The 22,258-nt window shown below is 35.8% G+C and overlaps 4 protein-coding genes, 1 long non-coding RNA gene and 1 pseudogene across 12 annotated transcripts; 2 read left to right on the forward strand and 4 right to left on the reverse strand.

Moving 5' to 3' along the window:
* Positions 1-193: 193 nt before the first annotated feature.
* LOC104736905 (uncharacterized) lies at positions 194-2,273 on the forward strand. Its single transcript, XM_010456991.3, has one exon. The coding sequence runs from the start codon at positions 394-396 to the stop codon at positions 2,059-2,061; it is 1,668 nt and encodes a 555-aa protein (XP_010455293.2). The 5' UTR covers positions 194-393; the 3' UTR covers positions 2,062-2,273.
* A 151-nt stretch (positions 2,274-2,424) lies between these two features.
* On the reverse strand, positions 2,425-4,400 carry LOC104738293 (casein kinase 1-like protein 5; annotated as a pseudogene). The gene is made up of 12 exons (XR_015578151.1): positions 4,242-4,400; positions 4,117-4,157; positions 3,956-4,025; positions 3,835-3,856; positions 3,708-3,750; positions 3,543-3,615; positions 3,435-3,492; positions 3,284-3,345; positions 3,111-3,174; positions 2,954-3,038; positions 2,744-2,870; positions 2,425-2,647 (listed from the first exon to the last, which is right to left on the reverse strand). The product of XR_015578151.1 is annotated as a casein kinase 1-like protein 5 (transcript).
* Positions 4,401-6,435: 2,035 nt separating this feature from the next.
* LOC147929604 (uncharacterized) lies at positions 6,436-8,451 on the reverse strand. Of its 5 annotated transcripts, none has more exons than XR_015577386.1 (6): positions 8,137-8,451; positions 7,689-7,907; positions 7,486-7,596; positions 7,348-7,392; positions 7,113-7,172; positions 6,436-6,658 (listed from the first exon to the last, which is right to left on the reverse strand). It is a non-coding gene; the product is annotated as an uncharacterized LOC147929604 (long non-coding RNA). The 5 variants fall into 5 exon arrangements; XR_015577385.1 differs by having other exon boundaries at positions 7,689-7,750; positions 8,137-8,419; XR_015577387.1 differs by having other exon boundaries at positions 6,436-7,031; positions 7,689-7,750; positions 8,137-8,416.
* Positions 8,452-8,632: 181 nt separating this feature from the next.
* On the forward strand, positions 8,633-11,416 carry LOC104736904 (deaminated glutathione amidase, chloroplastic/cytosolic). 3 transcript variants are annotated; one of them, XM_010456989.3, is made up of 9 exons: positions 8,633-8,991; positions 9,376-9,512; positions 9,627-9,752; positions 9,858-9,916; positions 10,319-10,431; positions 10,669-10,761; positions 10,856-10,958; positions 11,063-11,145; positions 11,256-11,416. In XM_010456989.3, exons 1-9 carry the CDS (start codon positions 8,806-8,808, stop codon positions 11,277-11,279), a joined length of 924 nt encoding a protein of 307 aa, XP_010455291.1. In that variant the 5' UTR covers positions 8,633-8,805; the 3' UTR covers positions 11,280-11,416. The 3 variants fall into 3 exon arrangements, 1 of the variants encoding a protein (XP_010455291.1); XR_015578116.1 differs by having other exon boundaries at positions 8,682-8,991; positions 10,662-10,761; XR_015578117.1 differs by having other exon boundaries at positions 8,701-8,991; positions 10,649-10,761.
* An 835-nt stretch (positions 11,417-12,251) lies between these two features.
* Positions 12,252-14,252, reverse strand: LOC104736903 (peroxidase 37-like). The gene is made up of 4 exons (XM_010456988.3): positions 13,978-14,252; positions 13,129-13,320; positions 12,853-13,021; positions 12,252-12,766 (listed from the first exon to the last, which is right to left on the reverse strand). The coding sequence occupies exons 1-4, from the start codon at positions 14,182-14,184 to the stop codon at positions 12,297-12,299; spliced, it is 1,038 nt and encodes a 345-aa protein (XP_010455290.1). The 5' UTR covers positions 14,185-14,252; the 3' UTR covers positions 12,252-12,296.
* Positions 14,253-20,604: 6,352 nt separating this feature from the next.
* Positions 20,605-22,162, reverse strand: LOC147929605 (peroxidase 37). Its single transcript, XM_087481521.1, has 4 exons — positions 21,857-22,162; positions 21,531-21,722; positions 21,246-21,414; positions 20,605-21,131 (listed from the first exon to the last, which is right to left on the reverse strand). The coding sequence occupies exons 1-4, from the start codon at positions 22,061-22,063 to the stop codon at positions 20,662-20,664; spliced, it is 1,038 nt and encodes a 345-aa protein (XP_087337647.1). The 5' UTR covers positions 22,064-22,162; the 3' UTR covers positions 20,605-20,661.
* Positions 22,163-22,258: the final 96 nt, after the last annotated feature.

Genomic DNA, 22,258 nt, shown 5'->3' on the forward strand with positions numbered 1-22,258 from the left:
ATTTCTAAACTAAGGTCTTAATTGACAAGAAATAAATTTTTAAGATTTCTAAACTTAAGATTTTTTTTTTTTTTTTGGAATCCCAAATAATAAACCAAAAATTAAAATCAATATAAAACCACATAAATTGGATTCTATTTTATAACACACGTAGGTAAAATGTTCGAATCAAAAACTAGAACGTCTCAGTCCATTTTACTTTACTTCCAACTCAAAATTTTAAAATTTTCATTCCTAAAATTAAAAAAATAAAAAAAATAAAAAGAAGACTAAAAAGTTCAGTAGAGAGTCCATTTTTTTTTAATTACTCCTAAAAAAAAAAAAAAAAAAGCTTAAAAATCGATTTGGAATCAGACAGATCTTGCTCTCCTCTTCTGGATCTTGTGAAAATCCATGAAGGAATCAGATCTAACCACCGAACCAATCGGTCAGAATCTAATCAAGCTAATCAGCAACGTTTGTTTCTCAGTCTTCGTCTTCACAGTTCTCATATTCACAGTAATCGCCGTCACTTACCAACCACCAGATCCATGGCTCGAATCCGCTCCAGCTCTCACCAAACTCCTCACTCAAACCGAGAACGCTACTTTCAAAATCGACGGCTCCATGCTCAAAACCGGTGAAGACATCGCTTCGTCTCCTGTCTCACCTCCGGCTAACTCTACGCAGGTAACGGAGGCGACGATTGAGAAATCCGAGGAGAAGATTGGGAACATGACGGTGATGAAGAGCTCTACGGATTGTGATGATGATTTGAAGATTGTGAATTGCTCTGATCCTAGGGTTTTGGTCGCTGTTGAGAGGTTTAATCTGAAAGTTTTCAAATCGATTGTGTTCTTAGATTACGAAACTCCGGTTAACGGATCGAAACCGGACGAATGCGATGTTTCTTGGAGGTTTAGGAATAAGAAAGAGAAGTCTTGGAGGAGATATAGAGATTTCAGGAGGTTTAAGTTTGGATTTGGTGAGAATTGTACTTATAAAGTGTTTCACACTAGTGGTTGGCACTCTGGTGTTAATGCTCGTAGGCCTAGGGTTAGACCGAGCTCGGCTCGAGGAGCTAGAGGTGGCGGTGGCGGTGGTGGTGATCCCGAGATTAATGATACGATCGCTACTCTTGGTTCTCAGAGTAATTTCAGGAGAGGGAAGTATTTGTATTACTCTCGGGGTGGGGATTATTGCAAAGGGATGAATCAGTATATGTGGAGTTTCTTGTGTGGGTTAGGGGAAGCAATGTACTTGAACAGGACGTTTGTGATGGATTTGAGTTTGTGTTTGTCTGCGAGTTATAGCTCTAAAGGGAAGGATGAGGAAGGGAAAGATTTTAGGTATTACTTTGATTTCGAGCATCTTAAGGAGACGGCATCTATTGTTGAAGAAGGTGAGTTTTTAAGAGATTGGAAGAAATGGAATCGGTCTCATAAGCGTAAAGTTCCCGTTAGGAAGGTTAAGACGCATAGAGTGTCGCCTTTGCAGCTTAGTAAAGATAAGAGCACGATTATTTGGAGGCAGTTTGATTCTCCTGAACCTGAAAACTATTGGTATAGAGTGTGTGAAGGGCAAGCATCAAAGTATGTGGAGAGGCCGTGGCACGCACTGTGGAAATCGAAGAGATTGATGAACATTGTCTCTGAGATCAGTGGGAAAATGGACTGGGACTTTGATGCGGTTCATGTGGTTAGAGGGGAGAAAGCGCAGAACAAGAAGCTGTGGCCACATTTGGATGCAGATACATGGCCTGATGCAATTTTAAACAAACTTAAAGGAATAGTTCAGGTGTGGAGGAATTTGTACATCGCCACCAATGAACCGTTCTACAACTACTTTGACAAGTTGAGGTCTCAGTACAAGGTTCACTTGCTTGATGACTATAGCTACTTGTGGGGAAACAAGAGTGAGTGGTACAATGCGACAAGTCTCTTGAACAATGGGAAACCGGTAGAGTTTGATGGGTACATGAGAGTAGCTGTTGATACAGAGGTGTTTTATAGAGGAAAGACGCGTGTTGAGACGTTCTATAACCTTACCACGGATTGCAAAGATGGGATCAATACATGCTAAAATTGATCCAGCCAGGTTGTTGTTATTATGTCTCTTTTATTACTTACCCATCCATTTCATTTTTATATTTGTTGTGTTTTTTTTGTATCCAATTCAATTCAGTTTGTGTTGTTACCTTGTGTTCACTAGCAATTAACATTACTGGTGGGAAGAGAGTACATTTTGTTATACAATTCCTTAATTCTGTAAGAGGACAGCACCACTTACCGGTTCTTGCTATTTTGGTACAGTTTCTTAAACCGTGATACTGTTCTTGATGCTAAACTACAATTCTACAAAGTTAGCCTGATTCTTAGCCAAACTAACAAGGCTAATTGTTTATGGTTCAGCTTTTCAATAGCTCACTTTTATCGATCAAAAATATCTACAAGCAAGGGAAAGATTATCCTGATCTCAAATATTTCATTATTCCACCATTCCTAGCAAAAGTAACATCACACAATCTTGCATTGCTCATCTGTATCATGAAGGGGAATGCAAAATTATTAGCATCAAAAGTGTACATGGGCATGAGGTGGAGGGTTTCCGCATTGTGATTGCTGATACTTTAATACCGTCCAGTCGAACACAATATCAAACAGAAAACCTGAGATAAAAAAAATACTCGTTTGGTGTCACAGAAGCTTATGTATGAACTTAATAATAGCCTTGAGAGGAAGAATGAGAGAGTAAAATGAATGACCTTCACGAGTAAAAAGGTTGCGGAATAGTCTCTTCAAATATGCATAGTCTGGCCTATCTTCGAACCTAAGCACACGACAGTAATGGAAGTAGGACGCAAACTCTGTTGGATGACCTCTGCATAACGTCTGAAAACCACATAAGAAGAACTTACTTAAGTACATTGACATAAAAGTTTCTAAAAATGTGTATCAAATAAGAAATAACTTACTTCGATGGAAGTTGAAACTTTCTTCTCACTAATCTTGTCGTATTTTTGTTTCTTGTTTGCAGCTTTCAGTCCTTGCCATGGGAGACTACAAGAAATTAAAATAGGATAAGAGATGGTTTGGGTGACAAGAAGCATGATATAAAGTAAGGTTACTCACCTTCCGTTGAGGAAGTACATGAGGATATAACCAAGTGATTCTATATCATCCCTCCGGCTTTGCTCTACCAAGTGTAGAAGTAGAATGTTACAGATGAACAGAAAAATTGAAATAAGAAAAAAGTAGTCCGGGAAAGAAAGAGAATAAGATTTGCGATTAGCGATGAAATATACCGATCCCTAGGTGAGTGTTCAAGCTGGCAAAAGCTGGAGTCCCATTTAGACTTTTATTCTCCCTAAACAATTTACACACGTAAAATGCTTAAAAATGATAAACCAATTTGCTGAAAAATGCTGAATCTGTGACATACCAAAACCTTGTTACCTGTATGGGACATGTCGGTAGCTTGAACTATCTCTATATTTCTTAGCCAAGCCAAAGTCTATGATGTAGACCTAGAGAAAGAAAACCAAAAAAAGTGAGATCCCAAACCCATAAGAAAATTATCCGGCTTTATATCACGATGAATATACGACATAGAATGGATGAACTCAAGCCGATTAATCTGGCACAAGATTGTATATATAAACAATGTGGTTAGATCACAAACACAATTAACAACAAGTGACGATGCATAAAATCCAAAAGCATTATTACCATTTGATCAGCTAACATGAGAACTGTCTTCAAAGTAAATTCCCTGTTGCAATAACTAAACAATTCTTTAAGGCTTCCACCAGGCAAATCCATCACTAAGACATTGTGATCCGCGTCAACGCCACACCATTTCATGTTTGGAATTCCAGCTGCATTAATAAAAACACACACACACACACAAATATATAGAATGAACAACCGCGCACGAACAAGTACATACATAACAGATGAGAAAACATTTTTCACACTTCCACCCTGAAGAACTCTATAGATCCTTGACTCATATAACAATTGTGGATGCATAGTCTTGACACTTTCCTACACAAGACAAAATAAAATAAAAAAAAAATTAAAATCAGCCTTTTTGATTCGATTCAGTACAACTTCAACAAAAGTTTAGAACACTCACAAACTTAACAGCAACATCTTCATTAGTCTTAGCATCAGTTCCTGCAAATTTTTTGACATAGTTATATCAAAAAGAGACATAATGAAGCAAATATTTTGGTAATATTATAGAGATAACGAACAAACCTAGGTAAATCTCTCCGAATGAGCCACTCCCAATTTTTTGACCAAGCCGGAACTTACTCCCGATACGAAGTTCCATCGTCAACTCAAAACAACAATTGGAAAAACCTAACTTGTGTTCTACTCTCTGTCGAGCCAATTCTCCACGCGTAGGAAACGAAGAGCCGCGCGTGTGTGATCGCTTAAGCCGGCTGTGGTCTTTTTCATTTCCTTTTTATTCATCTCTATTCTCTCGTATAATTTTTATAGGTTAACTAACTATTTTCATTCGAAGGACATAATTTTTTTGTTTCTTGTTTTTTTCAGTTGGGCCTTAGACTATCCTCATTGGTTTAGTTTCTTAGTTGTTTCTTAAGGCATATTTAATAAGAAAAAAAAGAGAAGAAACTTTACTAAGAGTTAAGGAAAATTTTGTTGATTATTGGTAGAACCAAATTTAAGGGTTTCTTAATAATAAATATAGTAAAATAATAATTAATATCTTAAAATATTCAAAATTATTTTATATATCAAAGAAACATATTTTATTAAGAAAAACATAAAATAACATACAACATTTTAAATTATTACACAAAACATTAAAAAACAAAAACATAAAACACACCATGAAATAAAATATAGAAACATATTTAATTAAAACATGAAACATAATTAATATCCAAATTTAGTCCACAAATGTTCAATTAAATCAAGTTTCAATTGGTCATGCACTTCTCTATCACGGATTATTATTTGACCATTCAACACGTTGCTAATATTTGAATTCATATTGATAGAATATGAAAGATCCACACCCTCTGCTTGTGGGAAATCAGAAACCTCAGCTTGACTGTATCCATCTCGTTCATTTTCGACAATCATATTGTGGAGTATGATACACGCCCTCATAATCAATCCCACTTGGTCTTTATCCCATAAAAGACATGGATTTTTAATGACCGCGAATCTAGCTTGTAGGACACCGAACGCACGCTCAACATCTTTTCGGTAGCTTTCTTGGCGGTCAGCAAATAAAGATGCTTTTGGAGTCTGTGGTAGTGGTATGGATTGAATAAACGTTGGCCATTTTGGATAAATACCGTCTGTCAGATAGTAAGTCAAATTGTACTCTCTGCCGTTAACGTAGTAAGTAACTTGTGGAGCTTGACCATAAAGTATATCATCAAAGACAGGAGATCGATCAAGAACATTGATATCGTTAAAAGTACCTGGAGACCCAAAAAACGCGTGCCATATCCAGAGATCATACGACGCGACCGCCTCTAAAACAATTGTTGGTTTGCCGGATCCTCGTGTATACATGCCTTTCCAAGCTGTTGGGCAATTCTTCCAAACCCAATGCATACAGTCGATGCTTCCAACCATCCCGGGAAATCCACGTTCTTCTGCAACATATAGTAATCTCTGAAGATCCTCTGGTGTGGGTCTTCTTAGATATTCATCGCCAAAGAAATTGACAACTCCACTGACAAAATGTTGCAAACATTTTCGAGCAGTTGTTTCACCAAGTCGGACATATTCGTCCACCGTATCACACCCGCCACCATATGCTAGTAGCCTAATTGCTGCAGTACATTTTTGGATCGGAGAAAGACCAAGCCTTCCTGTGGCGTCTCTTCTTTGTCGGAAATAAGGATCTTCTGCAGTAAGACGGTCGACAATACGCAAGAATAATGGCTTGTTCATTCTAAAACGTCGTCGGAATACATGGGGAGGATATGTCGGAGATTCACTGAAATAATCATTCCACAAACGGTTGTGGCCTTCTTCCCGGTTTCTTTCAATGAATTCTCGTTTCTTTTTCTTTTTCACAAAATGTTGTCCATGAATATCATGGTTATCAAAAAAATTTGCAAAATAGGACTCAAAAAGTGGATCATCATCCTTTGCAAAATTAAAATGTGAATGAGAAGAAGAACCCATTGAATAAAAAATTTAAATTACTTTAGAAGAGTAGAAGAGATGTGAATGAGTAGAAAAGATGTGAATGATATGAATGAGTAGAAGAGTTGTGTATATATAAAACTAAATTGTGTAGCTTGTGATTCTCTTCTCCCGTGAGACTTGGTTGTAATTTTATATGTTGTATTTTTGTGTTTGTTTTTTTTGTTCTCATATATCTTGTGATCCTTGTTGTATTCTTGTGTAGGAAAAAAACAAGTTCATGTGATCCTTCACATGGGAACAGCTGACCGAGTATCAAACAAAATTAAACAACACCATACACATGGGAAAAACAAGTACGAGTCACAAGATATATGAGAACTGTCCTACTTAAACATAATCAGACATAACACAGCAATCAAACATAATAACACACTCTCTTCAAGTGTTTGATCTCGCTCATGTGTTCCTTGTTCCTTGTTCCTATATCGCCCCATGTGTTCCTTGTTCCTATATCGCCCCATGTGTTCCTTGTTCTGTTAACAAAAGCAAATTATAATTAAGAAATTAATAGACAGATAAGCAGTACACATAAAACATCAACTTATAATTATAATTAGACATCCGTTACACAACAAGACACAACAAGACTCAACAAGACACAACAAGACTCAACAAGACACAACAAGACTCAAGAAGACACAACAAGACTCAAGAAGACACAACAAGACTCAACAAGACTCAACAATACTCAACAAGACTCAACAAGACACAACAAGACACAACAAGACTCAAGAAGACACAACAAGACTCAACAAGACTCAACAATACTAATCATCCACTAAGTCAAGCAGCTTCTCTTTCATAGCTTCTTCTTTCGGAGTAAGCGGTCCAGTTTTGGCCAGCAAACTGTCAAGAATTTGCATTTTTGACAATCTCTCTTTCAGCAGCAATTATGTATACATTCTATGTAGATAGTTCAGCATTTACCTTCTTGTCGATATTTGTGCAGTAGATTGTCCTTGTGCACATCTCCCTTTCATCTTCTGACTGAATTAACCAAAACACAGTAGATATCCAAAGTAAAATTCAAAACTCAAAACTGAAACCAAAATGATTAGTATAACTTCTGATCAGTATCCCTATAGAGCTTTTTGTCACACAACCTAAAAAATACTATATTTTAAGTTGAAAGATATATAACAAACATTAATTTAAAGCTTACTTGTCCACAGTTACTAAACAAGGCAGCAAGACCCTCCTCAGTCACCTAAAATCACAAAACAGATTTGTTATACATTGATGCAACTTAACTAGAATCCGTTCCACACAACCTTAACAGAGAGTACTAATAAAAACTTACACTCTGGTCAATGTCAGAAACATACACTGTTCTTCTAATACTATCCTATCTTTGAGCCTTAGAAATCCTCCCAGTCAACCTCCTCCTCCCTTGGCTATAATTGTTTCTTCTCTGTAATAACAAAAACATCAATAAAACAGAATATAAAGCAAGCACATTTAACCAAAGTTTAAAGCTTTAACAACAAACAGAATTATTTTTACCTTCCTGGTATTATCATCCTTCTTGGCATCAGATTCAAATTCTTCACCTGATTGCTTCTTGGCTGTAGCAAAATCGTCAGCAGAGAGAAATTGATTAGGTTTCCCAACCTGATTGTTCTTCTTAGGGTTGTAGTAAGAAGGGAAAAACTCCTTGGCATCCAAAACGTAAAGGAAGAAACTTTGATTCAATCGGTTTCAGATACACAAACCCAATTCAACCTATTATGAGAATCTAACAAAGAGATTAATCAAAATTCACCAACAACAACTTCATCAGTGAATAATAAGATGAGGAGATTAAGAAGTGTTACAAACACTTCACCGAAAATTAATCTAAGTTTCCCAGATCAACCGAAATTGTCTCACAAACAAAAGACATAATTAAATTAAAATTGAGACAATTTTCAAATAAACAAATAACAATTACTAGACATGCAAGAACAATTACCTGAACAAATCGAATGGCTTGAATCTTCCCCAAATATTAGGGTTTCGACGGATCGCTCACCACCGGAATCACATGCCCCCTGCTTCACCGGAACCAAATCGCGGCCAAATCCTAGTCCAATAGCCGTGGGAATCAACTGGAAGAGAAGCAATCAGTTTCCGGAATCGAAGGAAGAAGAGATTCAAGCTGAAATCGCGAAAAGTCTCGAGAGAGAGAGAGAGAGAGAGAGAAAAGAGAAAAAAGGAAAGTGAAAGAGAGATGAAAAAAAAAATTAAACCCCTTCGTCCCAAATAAAACTCGACCCACTGATTTTGTGACACTTGTCTAGCAAGAGACGTTTCTTGCAATCCTAAAATAAAAAACGAATCTTGCATTTCTTAGCTTAGGTTTCAATAATTAATATTATCTACCCCTAAGAAACAAACTAAGAAACAACATAATTGTGCCGATGAGGATAGTCTTATAAATTTAGAGAAATCACTCAAGTTTCCACCGCATCACACCAATCATTAAAAGCAAATAAAAAAAACTTTATAAAGTCCCCCTAATCACAATTGACACAATTCACAAGGATGGACATAAAATATCAAATTTTTTTTTTTTTCACTTGATTAAAGTAAAAGAAGTATTGACAAAAGACCTGACGGTAGTCTCGTCACTACGTTGCGGATGAACGTTTACTTTGTTCCTCTCGGCTTCACGAAACCACCTTCTCTATTTACACGCGTCACTCTCTCTGCTCAGACTCCTCTAGCCATGGCCACAGTAAACAAAACAGTTCGTGTCGCAGCAGCTCAGATGACATCAGTGAATGATCTCATGGCCAATTTCGCCACTTGCTCTCGACTCGTTCAAGTAAAATCCTCCCCAGTCTCTATATTTCGTTTCCGATTCAGTAAAAGTTGAAGACTTTGCGATCAAATTTGATTATGTTAGTGATTTGACTAATCAGGTTACGATTATTAGAGATTTGATTTCAACTTTTCAATTCTGGATTGGATTGGATTCTACCCTTTTTGCTTTCATTGCTTCGAGATTGTGGATTTTGAAGTTTAAGAATAAAAAAAGTTGAAAACTTTATGAGGATTTTATAAGTGATTGAGATTTGAAAGTTTCAATTTTTATCCAAAATTTTACTACTTTTGTAAAGTCTTTTTAATCTTTGAGATTACTACTTCCCAAATTTTACTACTTTTGTTAAGTCTTTTGAATCATTGAGTATGTGTAACTGTACAAAAGGAGGCAGCATTGGCCGGTGCGAAGCTGATTTGCTTCCCTGAGAACTTCTCCTTTGTGGGAGATAAACAAGGGGAAAGTGTGAAAATCGCTGAACCATTAGATGGGCCAGTGATTCAACGGTATTGCTCTCTAGCCAGGTAAAGCAATGTTTTCTTTGTGTAGATTCGCTTAGGTACTACTATATTGAGTTGTTTCCTCTCTGCATTGCTTAGACTAATTAAGGTCTTGTGGAACATGTTCTGTGTTTGCAGGGATTCTAATATATGGTTGTCTCTTGGAGGCTTTCAAGAGAGATTTGATGATACCCATTTGTGTAATACACATGTTGTGATCGATGATGCTGGGATCATCCGGGATACTTATCAGAAAATGCATTTGTAAACTTTATTAGATTCTCCTTTTATCACAGATTTTAGTTTTAGCGTTTCTTAAGATCCTGTATTTGGTTAGAATCACTAAGTGACAACTTCTGTTGTATGAAGGTTTGATGTTGATGTTCCTGGTGGAAGCTCGTACAAGGAAAGCAGCTTTACGGTTCCAGGTAAACTTTGTTAAGTATAGTCTTCCTGATTAGAATGGTCTTATCTATTCTAATCTTGATATCATGTCTGAACAATCCGACATACAATGTATCTTAGGTCCATTCCAAAAACATATGTTATGCATATTGCTTTTGGTATGAAGAAAGAAAAAAGTTGTTTGTGGAGTGATTCGCAGTTCAAAATCCGAATATATAACACATGAAGTGGTATCATAACCTTATAATCATTGCAAAACCACAAAGAATGCATGATCAATAACACTTTTTAAATCACATCGTTATGCTGATAATCTCTAAGAGATTCTATTCCTTGTAAAACCATTGTCTTTACACTTAAGAAGACTAGGAACTGATGTATTTCATATCTTTGAGATAAGATTTTTGATTCTTTTAATTTGTCAGGGACAAAGATTGTTTCCCTAGACAGCCCTATTGGGCGCTTAGGCCTTACTGTATGCTACGATTTGAGGTTTCCTAAGATTTATCAGCAACTGAGATTCGATCACAGAGCTCAGGTAAAATCCAATGTAATTCAATTAATATGAACCTTCTTGGCATTGTTTGGAAAACTCAGTCAAAGAAAGAAATGGTAGAATCACACAAGCTAAAATAGTGGTTGACTTGAAATATATATGTTTCGAAAGGAGAAAAAATAAAACAATTTGTTAAAACTGAGTTCCTACAAAAAAAAATCCACAAACTTGAGTATGTACTGTCTTAATGCTTGTCCAGTGAACAATTAAAGCATGCAGGTTTTACTAGTACCATCAGCTTTCACCAAGGTCACTGGTGAGGCACACTGGGAGATTCTTCTTCGAGCCCGGGCAATTGAAACACAATGTTATGTATGTGATTACACACTTCTCTCCCTTGTTAACTTCTCATTTCATTTGAGATTAACAGTCTCTGTTCGATTCCTGTTGCTTGGTTAATTGTCAGGTCATAGCTGCTGCTCAAGCTGGAAAGCATAATGAGAAAAGAGAAAGTTATGGGGACACACTGATCATTGATCCGTGGGGAACTGTAATTGGAAGATTACCCGGTGAGAATCCCAAACTGATTGAAGGCATCATATATATATCTAAGATGTACTAGACAAAAGTCTCTTCTGATCAAAATAAAATGATGATTTTGTTTCCGTTGCAGATCGTATTTCAACTGGCATTGTCGTGGCAGATATAGATTTTGCACTTATTGACTCAGTGAGAACAAACATGCCTATTGATAAGGTAATATAATACAGAAGTTGACATATTCTGAATGGGACAGAACTTGTGTTTCTGTAAACCAAGCGGTTGAACAAAGGAAGTCTTATATTTCCAACTTCTTTGTTTTGCAGCAACGGGTCTCAATAGATCTCTGATGAATTCATTGGTGTTGTGAAATTTGGAGTTGTGATTTTCTTGGGTAAGTTGTAAATGAATTAATTTGAAACAAGATACTAAGTCTCAATAATAAGCTAAGCTAAGAAAATAAGAACACAATATTCCAATAGATAAATGAACCTTGTCCTCACACATCATGGTTAAGTCGTAAGATGTTTTCACCCATCACGGTTGTATCTGAACCCACACGTTTTATCAATAAGGAGACAATGAAAACAGGATGTATATAAGTATCTTCCGGCAGTTGTAGGCGGTAAGTGACTTGTCTGACATGTACGTCCACTTGGAAATGAAAAAGGAAGGACCATAGAACTTGTGAGAGAGCTTGAGATGTTTGGCGGAGCATGGAATATTGCCAATATAGGTACAAGTGTAGAAACACCGATGGCCTTATTTGAATTTCACATTCTCCGTTTGACATCGGATTATTATTACCTAGGTGAGGTGATCATTTAACTTTGTACCTTGTCAAAGATTCTACTTAGTTGCTTGTTGACCGTATACATTAGACAGAGTATCAGTGATGGGGTCATCCCAAAAGGGCTTCGAATGGCGTTGTTCCTTGGTCGTGGTATTTTACACAAATTCAACTCAAGGGAGAAGGCCACTCCATTGTTTCTAACAATTGTGGACAAAACAACAGAGGTATTGTCATTCCATACGAATATACGATGGTCACTACCTTAGTTTGAACATACCTAGAGTTGTGCCAGGACAGTTTCCAAAACTCCCTAAAAAACAAGCTAATCAAGATCTAATCCCAACCACTAACGCTGGAGCATGTAGCACCATGAATTTGAACCAACAAGACCATACACTTATAGGCCACGGCCACCATCAATTGTAATTTAATGTTTCTTCCATACGTGACCTTTAAAGGCTTTAATGGTTATATGTAGATTATAAGTAACGTGAGAGAAACAAGGTAGCAAGTAAAAAAGAAAACATCATGATAACACTGATAAGTTATTTATTATTAGAAGAAAGTCATTTCCTCACATTGAGCTGACAAAATCATCAGCATCAACCACATCCATGATTTTGGGTTTCGAATTCACCACTCTACAGTTCAATCTAATTTCTCCTTGCTTCCCTGTTAATGGTGAAAGGTTTCCCATCCTTATCATTGCCTTCACAAACGCATCGAAAAATTTCCCTTGACCATCAGCGTATGCTCGGACTAACGGGATAGTGTCTTTAGCGTCAGGGCTTGAGAATAACTCTTGGTCGCTCTGGATAAGACCTTTGTTCTCTTTGAGATTCACGTAGTATTTGTTGTCAAATAGTGTTGGCGTACGTAAGTCAAAATCTACCAAGACACTTTGGTTTCCATTACGTGGACATTGTTTTCTAAGCGTGCTGAGGTAAGATTTGTCAAGAGTTGGGTCAGGTAAACCGGTGTTACTGAAGTTGTAAAGCCGATCCATTATGAACTGACATTGGTTTTTGCCAAAGGTGTGAGCACCTAAACAAAGACGAATATCAAAAGATTAAATAAACTAAACCTATAGTCATATAGAGTTATTATTACAATTATAGATGATAACGTACCGGAAAGAGCAACGAGATCAGAAGGAAGCTCGAGTCCTACTTTTTTGAAGCTATCCTTAAGTTGTTTAAGGGTAAAGAATGGAGCTGGAAGGTTATCATTAGCAAGATCCATAAAACCTCTTAAGCCGTCTCTTCTTCCACCTGGAACCATCCATGAAGGTCCTCCCGCCTATCGTATATATATTCATTATATTTAGTCCAAATATTTTATCCTGCTTAATTTTTTTTTAAAATGGTCTAGATAGAATTTGCATAGGCACAGCGAAAGATTCATACCAAAACAACAGATTCTTGAGCCGCGATGGTGAGCAAATCAGCACATGAAACGGTTCTTGGACATGCTTTCTCTACGGCAGCCTTCATTTTATCGATCACATCGAAACCCCGGGCTGATTTAGCGTTCCCAAAGGCGTCCTTCTCCGTCCTAAACGATGTTGTGTTGTCTAACAATATCGACGCATCACATCCCTTTTTTTTTAAACAAAATATATATCTTCACATTTAGTCAAACCACATTGTTAAATCACAATATCTTACATACAGTACAAGCAAGTTATACTTTTTCATACATATTTTACCCCGAACTATAATCATTTCTACCGCAAGTAAATAGTAAATCTAATATCACACTATAGTACTCACTACACTAGCATAAACTTATTCACGTGAATCCATAGAGAACATAATATAATATTAATATTACAGATGAGAAGTGGTTAGTCCATTTAAAATAGTGATCATATCTATAGGTCTTTCATATTGAACTGAAACTACTTTAAAAAAATAGAATCAAACTTTCAAAACTAGAATTTAATTATTTTCTTTTGCCATTTTTATCTTTAATCAACCCCGGTTTTTACTATTGGTTTTATGGTCCAAAAGAAAGCCAAAATTTCAGCACCATAAAGAGAGTATTTTAGTAATTTTACAGCTTGAGTATCTTATATTGGAAAAGAAGTGAAAACGAATATTTTGAGTTGAACAAGAAACTGAAATTAATGTTTATCACATTTTCATATACTGGTTTCAATTAAGTTTATAATATCAGTAAAGCATTCCCACTCTTTAGGATAAACTATGAAAGTATATAACGTGAAATATATTAAGTCTAATGGTATATCTTACATTAACAAAGCAGTCGTGGAAATGAAGACGAAGGATGCTTGCAGCGATACGAGGGTCTGATCTCAGAGCATCGCGAATGGTTTTGGTCGCAATGTCAAAGACTTGTGGACATGTTTTATCGTAAAAGGTAGGGCTTAGTTGAGCGTGAGACAATGATACTTGAAGAAGAAGAACAACAAATCCCAATTTTATCAAAGAGGAAGTCATTTTCTTAGTACTCTTAGATAATTTTGCTGTTATAGTTTTAATTTGTGTGGATTTAGGTTTGTGTAAACGATTTCTTATATAGGCAAAATGTTCTAGCTTGGCGGCTTTTACTTTTTTGACATATTTCTTTTATTCAAGTGGTGGATACGTTCATATAGTCGAATACATATAGAAGAGTATACTTTGAATACAACAATACCATATTTGTGTTTTGTTGAATTATTCTGTACCAAGTGGTTTAAAGCATTTTTTTGTTTCGGCAAATAGGTTTTAAAGTCTTAAGAAACTATAATTATCACGTGTCTCTAAAACCGAATCTTATTTTTTCCACACTTTAAAAAGATTTTAGTTGTAGTGATCTTAGTGCAGTGGCAAGAGGTAAATCCATTTGTAGAAGGCACCATCACACCCGGATCGAGTCCCAGCTCCTACGAATATAAGAATTTGGCTAATGGGTCGGCCAGTTGTGCCCCAATGATTGATAAAAAAAAAAAAAAAATAAGATTTTAGTTTTATAATATGGTTATATGTTTTATCTTGGAGTTAGACGACAATGTGATCAACCCATTCACGTAAGTATATATATATGTTTGTATTCACATAAAGTTGATAAACATATTGTACGTTAATATATATATATATATATGTTCCATCTTTTTTTGCTTCGTTGATTGTAGAAAGGAAAAGAGTGAATACGTAGATAAAAGTAGTTTCTTAAGTATTAAATAGTAACCATGTGTTTAAAAGTGAAAAACACATAAAACGAAGCGATGGGGCATGTCTTTACCTAAGTTGGCATATCCAAATCTTGAATATTATATTGGTTTTGTTAATCAAGAATATAAAGATGAATGTGTCTAACACATACTAATACAAGAAACCATGTGCTAGCGTTTTCTTTTTCCTCATTTTTTAATTTTGTTTTTTGCAATTTTCACACAAAGTTACCTACATTAGTTATTAAAAGACGACCGAAGTTGAGGACCTAGTGGCCAGACCTTCATATGATACCAAAAGTCCTAAATTCGAATAAGAGAGAGCCAAAGGAGTAGTTGAGAGACTCACCAAACTAAGATAATGGCTCTGACTGGTAACATGTGTTACTATTGACTTATGTTGAGTTATGGTCTCAACTCAAATTTTATTCAAAAATGTTACCAATCACTAACAAAACTAAATTTTTTGAAGTTGAGTTTGAATAATCATGTGTTATGGTTGATGTACAAGTTTGATGTATATCTTTTGTAAAATTGTTAACTCAAAAGATTATTCAACATCATGGAAATTGTCATGTGTTAGAGTTGAGTTATCAGTTTTTTAAATTATTCAATCGATTATTTTTTTAAAAAAATATTTGTTATTTGTTTCTATTTTTATGCTAAGCACCCGTAAACAACTTTGGTCAAAGATTTTTCTAAAATTTTCTAGTGTTCATCAGACTCTTTCAAACGAAAAAAGTTGTTCCTACTATTATTCGTCGTTGAAACGTACACGGAAATTTTAAGTTGTATATATAGATGCCTAAAGCTTATTGTCAAATAAGCACACTTTGAAGAAACAGTACGTAGTATGGTTTTCTTTCTTCTACTCTTTTTATCCATCGAGTTTATATATATGTTTAAAAATATTAGTGCATATTACTAATATATTTTATTTGTTTTTGATGAAGATGTCTAATGAAGGTGGTGCAGCTGGTGCAGCTGGTGGCGAGGATGTTGGTGGGAGTGGAAGTATCCGCCGTAAGGTAATGAATATATCACATACGCAGTTTAAAAACGTTGGATGTTTAGTATTTAATCTTTTAATGTGTATTATAGAAACAAATTGTATGGAATGATGAGTATATCAGAATATTCTTGGAGCTTCTTGATGTTGAATTGGCTAGAATTAGATACAAGCAGAAGCTACCGAAAGAAATCGGCCGAGTGCGGATTTGTGAAAAGTTTTTGGAACAAACTAAGATAAATCTTCTGTGGGATTCTTTCAAGAGCAAATACGATGCTTTGAGAAATAAGTGGAATGCTTATAAGAGGCTGAGAAATTTCACTGGAATACACTATGATCAGAACACGGGTTTGATTTACATGGATCCGGACTGGTGGGTTGACCGTGAAAAGGTATTTTCTTTTTTATTTTATTTTTTCTGTAGTTTAAATTAGTTAATTTATATATTAATAGTAACTTAAGGTTATGTATTATTTTTTGTAAATCCAGAAATAAGCTTGTTTGTAATACATATTTTATTTTGCTAGCTATCATATTAATATTCTTAAAAATATTGTGCAGGAGATACCATATGCCAAAATTATCCGTGAAGAAGGAATTCCCCATATGGAGCTTATGAGACGCATATTTGGTTGTCAAGGCAGTAAACCAGAAGCTATGTACCCAACTCATAAGCAAGATGCAAACAATACTGAGGTAGATGAGAGGCAATCAGTGGACAAGTTCGTTCCGATAGCCGTAGATGATGATGGAGATGATTCAAACCGTACTCCTACAAAGGATGCACATCTACAGTCTCAAACCATCACAAACGAATCTCCTCCACTGTCGCCAATTGGTCCAGCGAAGCGGTCAGCTAAAAAACAATCACGTGTTACTCCATACCCAAGTAATCGAGGGAAAGATGTACTACGGAGTGGAGAAAAGAACATGCCACGAAGAAGAACGGCATTTGAAACAGAGATGGGTGGACAATTCAAAGAAATGATGGAATTTTGTCGTGCTCAAGTAGAAGAGGCAAGAGAACGTAGAGAAAAGAATGAAGCTACACCATACAAAGAGGCATATGGAGTCTTGCAATCAATTCAAGGTTTGACAAGGTGGACAGATTTTTGGTGGGCGTGTATCAAAGTACTAAAGGAGGATCTCTTTGCCCGAGAAATGATGGTCTCTAGTGAAAATGATCATGATAAGATCATATTCTTGGAGGGTTATACGGGATATGATCGTAACGGAGATTTCATTGGAAATCGTCTCAATAATTTGCAAAGTTGCCAAAGAGGTCCTCCAAGTGTCAACCTGGATTTGAACATCCGTAACACAAACATGGAGACTCACGAAGAATTCAATGCTCCATCTCATACAGAGCTCATGTCATTATTCAAAGAGATAGGGTATGAAGGTGGAACCAAGAAAACGGGTTGTGATGGAGAATCAAGTCAGACGAAGACTTTTAATCTAGAAGATTAAAAATCTTTTAATAATATTCCTTTTCCTTTTTCTAATGCATTTTAGGTTAAGTTTTTTTTTTGTTTTTTTTTTTTTGGTTCAATGCTAAGAAATTAGTTCTATTTTGCTTAATGTTACATGGTTTATGATTAATAAAATAATTAAGTTCTAATCCTAGTTTTTTTTTATTCTCATCTATTTATAGGTCATACGATTAAACGAGCTGTATTCTCGGGGTTTAGAAAATCTTACAGAAGACGAGTTGCTAGAGTTGTACAATCTAGAAGATGATGAGTATATGGATACGATAATGCAGCCTTTGATGGAGTATTACAATCGTTAGTTTTCTAAACAACCAATGGCGGAAGAACGAGGATTAGGTTGGCAAAACCTTGAAAGGCAGATTCGTAACAAGCCGGTAAATTGTATGAACATGTTAAGGATGCATCCGGAAGCATTCAAGAACCTGTGCACAACGCTGGAGCAACGTTACAACTTACGGAGTACCGATAATATCAGTATTGATGAGATGGTGGCAATATTTTTGGTTACATGCGGTCAAAATGCATCTCAACGCTTTGTTGGAATGACTTTTGGTCGTTCCCAAGAGACTGCTTATCGAAAGTTCCATGAGGTATTGGACGCTGTAGAGAGACTTGCATGTGAGTATTTAAAAACTCCAACAACAACATCACTCCAGCACTATCCTCGTAAGTTACAAGAAGATTCAAGATATTGGCCTTTCTTTAGTGGATTTATTGGAGCACTTGATGGAACGCATGTCAAAGTAATGGTTGGAGGTAGTGATGCAGTTGGGTATTTTGATAGAAATGGACAGAAAAGTCTAAACATAATGGCCATATGCGATTTAAACATGATCTTCAAGTATGCATGGCTAGGCGCAGCTGGATCCACACATGATTCATTGGTGTTGCAGTATGCAATAGATGGAGATCCTTTATTCCCGAGACCTCCTATAGGTAAGTATTATCTCGTCGATTCTGGATATGCGAACAAGCGGGGATTTCTAGCTCCATATAGAGGAAGCAGCAGAGAAAACATCAGATATCATCTTTCAGAATTTGATGCAGGTGCTCCGAGGAACAAAAAAGAATTATATAATAGGTGGCATGCATCACTTCGTTCTGTGATAGAACGAACATTCGGAGTTTGGAAAAAAAAATGGACGATTCTTGACAATTTGCCTCGTTATGATGTCAAGACTCAGAACAGAATTGTGCATGCTACTATGGTTCTTCACAATTTTATCAGGCTTCATAGAATTCCAGATGCTGATTTTGAAGACGAAAATGTCACTGCTCGAGATAGTCATGGACGACGATTTGCAGAAGGCGAACTTAATCGACTTGAGGAAGAAGAGGGAACAAATGATGGCCAATATATGAATAACGTACGAGATGAGATAGCAAATATGCTATGGAATGTACGTCATCATTAGTTTCTCTCTTTTTATTTTCTATGTCTCAAATGTTTTTCATTTTTTTTTACATAGGATCATTTTATTTATCTATTTTGAATTATTCTATTTCAAAAATGTTATTGTTCTTAATAATTTTTTAATTTTTATTTCTAATAGATACTGCACATGATACATCAAAAATGTTACCAGTCAGTCGTTTAAAGAAAATGTTTAATTCATTTTTTACTGCAAATTCACTACATCAAACTGCCGTTTATACCATATAATTTTTAGTGCAAGCTAAATCGAATTTTAATATTTACTGCAACTCGATTTTGATAATTCGTGTTACCAGTCAGAGCCAATGAAAAGAAAAAAAGTTGCATGGTTTGATGAAACCAAACCGGGGGCTAGTCAAACTAAAGAGGCTGCTATATATAATTCGTCAAACACTCAAAACCAAAGAGGCTCCAATAATATATGTGATTTAGTACGTAGTAGTTGTAGTTACATCCTACATACATTAGCTTTATTGAAGTTATTGAAAAAATCCCTTTATAAAATATATAGACTACTTAAAAAAAACTTCATACAAAAACACTTTTATGTCGTTACGAAGAAAAAGATAACAAGATTTTTTTCTGGTAAAAATCACTTTATGTTGTTAATAGAGTTTTTGTTTAAACCGGGTGAGTCGTAGGCCAAATATGAGAGTCTAAAATTTGGTTCGCTTCGGTATGAATATTTGAAATTTGAATTGTAAGATCGGAGAAAGTTTTGGGTTCCAACGGGTCAGCTCTGATTGGTTATTTTGTAACCAAAAATAACCAAACTACCCGATTTAACAAAAAACCAAAAAATACCGGTAGATAACTATATAAATATGGTCAAAACCACTTGAATCCGAACAGAACCGAGAACCACTGATGGAGTCGAAAGCATTACAGAACCGGTTCGGAGGATATCAAATCGGTTAAGGGTTCTAAACCGTAAATACAATTGATCCAGTTGATCCAGTTATTTCTTGTTGTTTCATGTTTCAGTTAATAACGAGTGGGCTCGGTCTTCCTTGTGTTAAGGAGCCAACTCTCGCATTTTCCCATTTCCAGAATTGTAGGAGTTGAGGCTCCATCACTTCGTTTCTGTTCGTCTATTTAAGATAAATGAAAAGCCAAAAAGAGGCAATCTTAATTGCCCAAACAAAGTGTTCTTGTTACATGTTCTTTCTCTAAAACAGTAAAACCTATCAACCACGGGTAATGTTTTATATTTGTTTCGTTTTTTTGTTGTGTATCATTTAGTTCTCGGGTTTTACCTGAACTGAACCAAAGACCGTGTGTTTATATGTAATACCCAAAACCAAACCAAATTTAGAATTTGGTTCGGTTATTCGCTTTATGTTAATACGCCCTTGGCTATTTCTCGAAGCTCATAGAAATGTAGATTATCTTGCCACTAAAAAACATGTAAGCGCCTATATGTGGATTTATCTTCTTCATCTCTTACCCAAGAATATCGAGTTAGCGTTAGAGTTTCAATTTGTGGGTTTTACGCGGTGCACATATGTAGAGTTTGTGCCGGACAGTTCCCAAACCTTTCTACAAAAAATGCTAATAAAGACGTAATCCCAATCACTAACTATGTAGCGTATGATCCCATAAAGTTGAACCACCAAATCCATATACCTATCGGCCACCATCACTATTATCGACATATATGACCATCAGTTGTAATTTATTATTCTTCTATACGTAAAAATAGTTATAAGTTATAACCCTTGATAGTCATATCTATTACATATAATTAAAGTGAAAGAAACAAGAAAGTATAGAAAATATAGATAACATTGATAATTTATTAATTATTGGAAGAAAGTCATTTCCTCACATTGAGCTTGCAAAGTCAATAGCATCTACCACATCCATGATTTTCGATTTCGAGTTAACCACTCTACAATTCAGTCTAATTTCTCCTTGTTTCCCTGTTAAAGGTGAAAGATTTCCCATCCTTATCATTGCCTCCGCGAAGGCATCAAAAAACTTCCCCTGACCATCAGCATATGCCCGGACTAAGGGGATGGTGTCTGAAGCATCAGGGCTTGAGAATAACTCTTGGTCGCTTTGGATAAGACCTTTGTTTTCTCTAAGATTCACATAGTATTTGTTGTCAAAGAGTGTTGGCGTACGTAAATCAAAATCTACCAAGACACTCTGGTTTCCATTAAGTGGACATTGTTTTCTAAGCGTGCTGAGGTAAGATTTATCAAGGGTTGGATCGGGTAAACCGGATTCACCGAAGTTGTAAAGCCGGTCCATTATGAACTGACATTGGTTTTTGCCAAAGGTGTGAGCACCTAAACACAGAAAAATGTCAAAAGAATAAATAAACTAAGAAAATTAATAGTCATACAGATTTATTACTGATTACAACTATAGATGAAAACGTTTTAATTCGATTATAAACGTACCGGAAAGAGCAACGAGATCAGAAGGTCGGTCAAGTCCGACATTTTTGAAGCTATCCTTAAGTTCTTTTAGGGTAAAGAATGGAGCTGGAAGGTTATCGTTAGCAAGATCCATAAAGCCTCTTAAACTGTCTCTTCTTCCATTTGGAACCGTCCATGAAGGACCTCCCGCCTATATATGGAAAACCAATTATATTTGGTTTTATAAAATTTCTTCTGCTTAAAAATCAACAACATGCATACCAAAAGATGTGTATTTGGTTAGTATGTATTGTGAAAACTGCATACCAAAACAACAGATTTTTGTGCCGCGATGGTGAGCAAATCAGCACATGAAACTGTTTTAGGACATGCTTTCTCCACAGCAGCCTTCATTTGGTCGATCACATCGAAACCACGAGCAGAATTTGCGTTCCCAAACGCATCTTTCTCCGTCCTAAACGATGTTGTGTTGTCTAACAATATCGATGCATCACATCCCTTTATAAAAACAACATATTTTCTTCAGATTTTTGGTCAAGTATCACATTCATAAACTATTAGAGAACCAAAAGAAATAATATATATATATATATATATATATATATATGTAAATGAATCTAGTGATATCGTACATTGACAAAGCAGTCGTGGAAATGAAGACGAAGGATGCTTGCAGCGATGCGAGGGTCTGATCTCAGAGCATTGACAATGGTCTTGGTCGCAATGTCAAAGACTTGTGGGCATGTTTTATCGTAAAAGGAAGGGTTTAGTTGAGCATGAGACAATGATACCTGAAGAAGAAGAAAAACAAATCCCAATTTTATCAAAGAGGAATGCATTTTCGTTGCACTCTTTGAAAATGATTTGGTGATGGTTTGATTTGAGTGAATGTAGGTTTTGTCTTAACGATTGTTTATGTAGGCAAAATGTTCTAGCTTGGCGGCTTTTACTTTAGTGGATTATATGATATTTTTATTTATTTATTCAAGTAGTGTATACGTGCATAGTCTATTACTGTATTACATATGGAAGAC

The sequence above is a fragment of the Camelina sativa genome, chromosome 13 (genome assembly GCF_030686135.1).
Source record: "Camelina sativa cultivar CO46 ecotype springtype chromosome 13, ASM3068613v1".
In the NCBI taxonomy this organism is placed as follows: domain Eukaryota; kingdom Viridiplantae; phylum Streptophyta; class Magnoliopsida; order Brassicales; family Brassicaceae; genus Camelina; species Camelina sativa.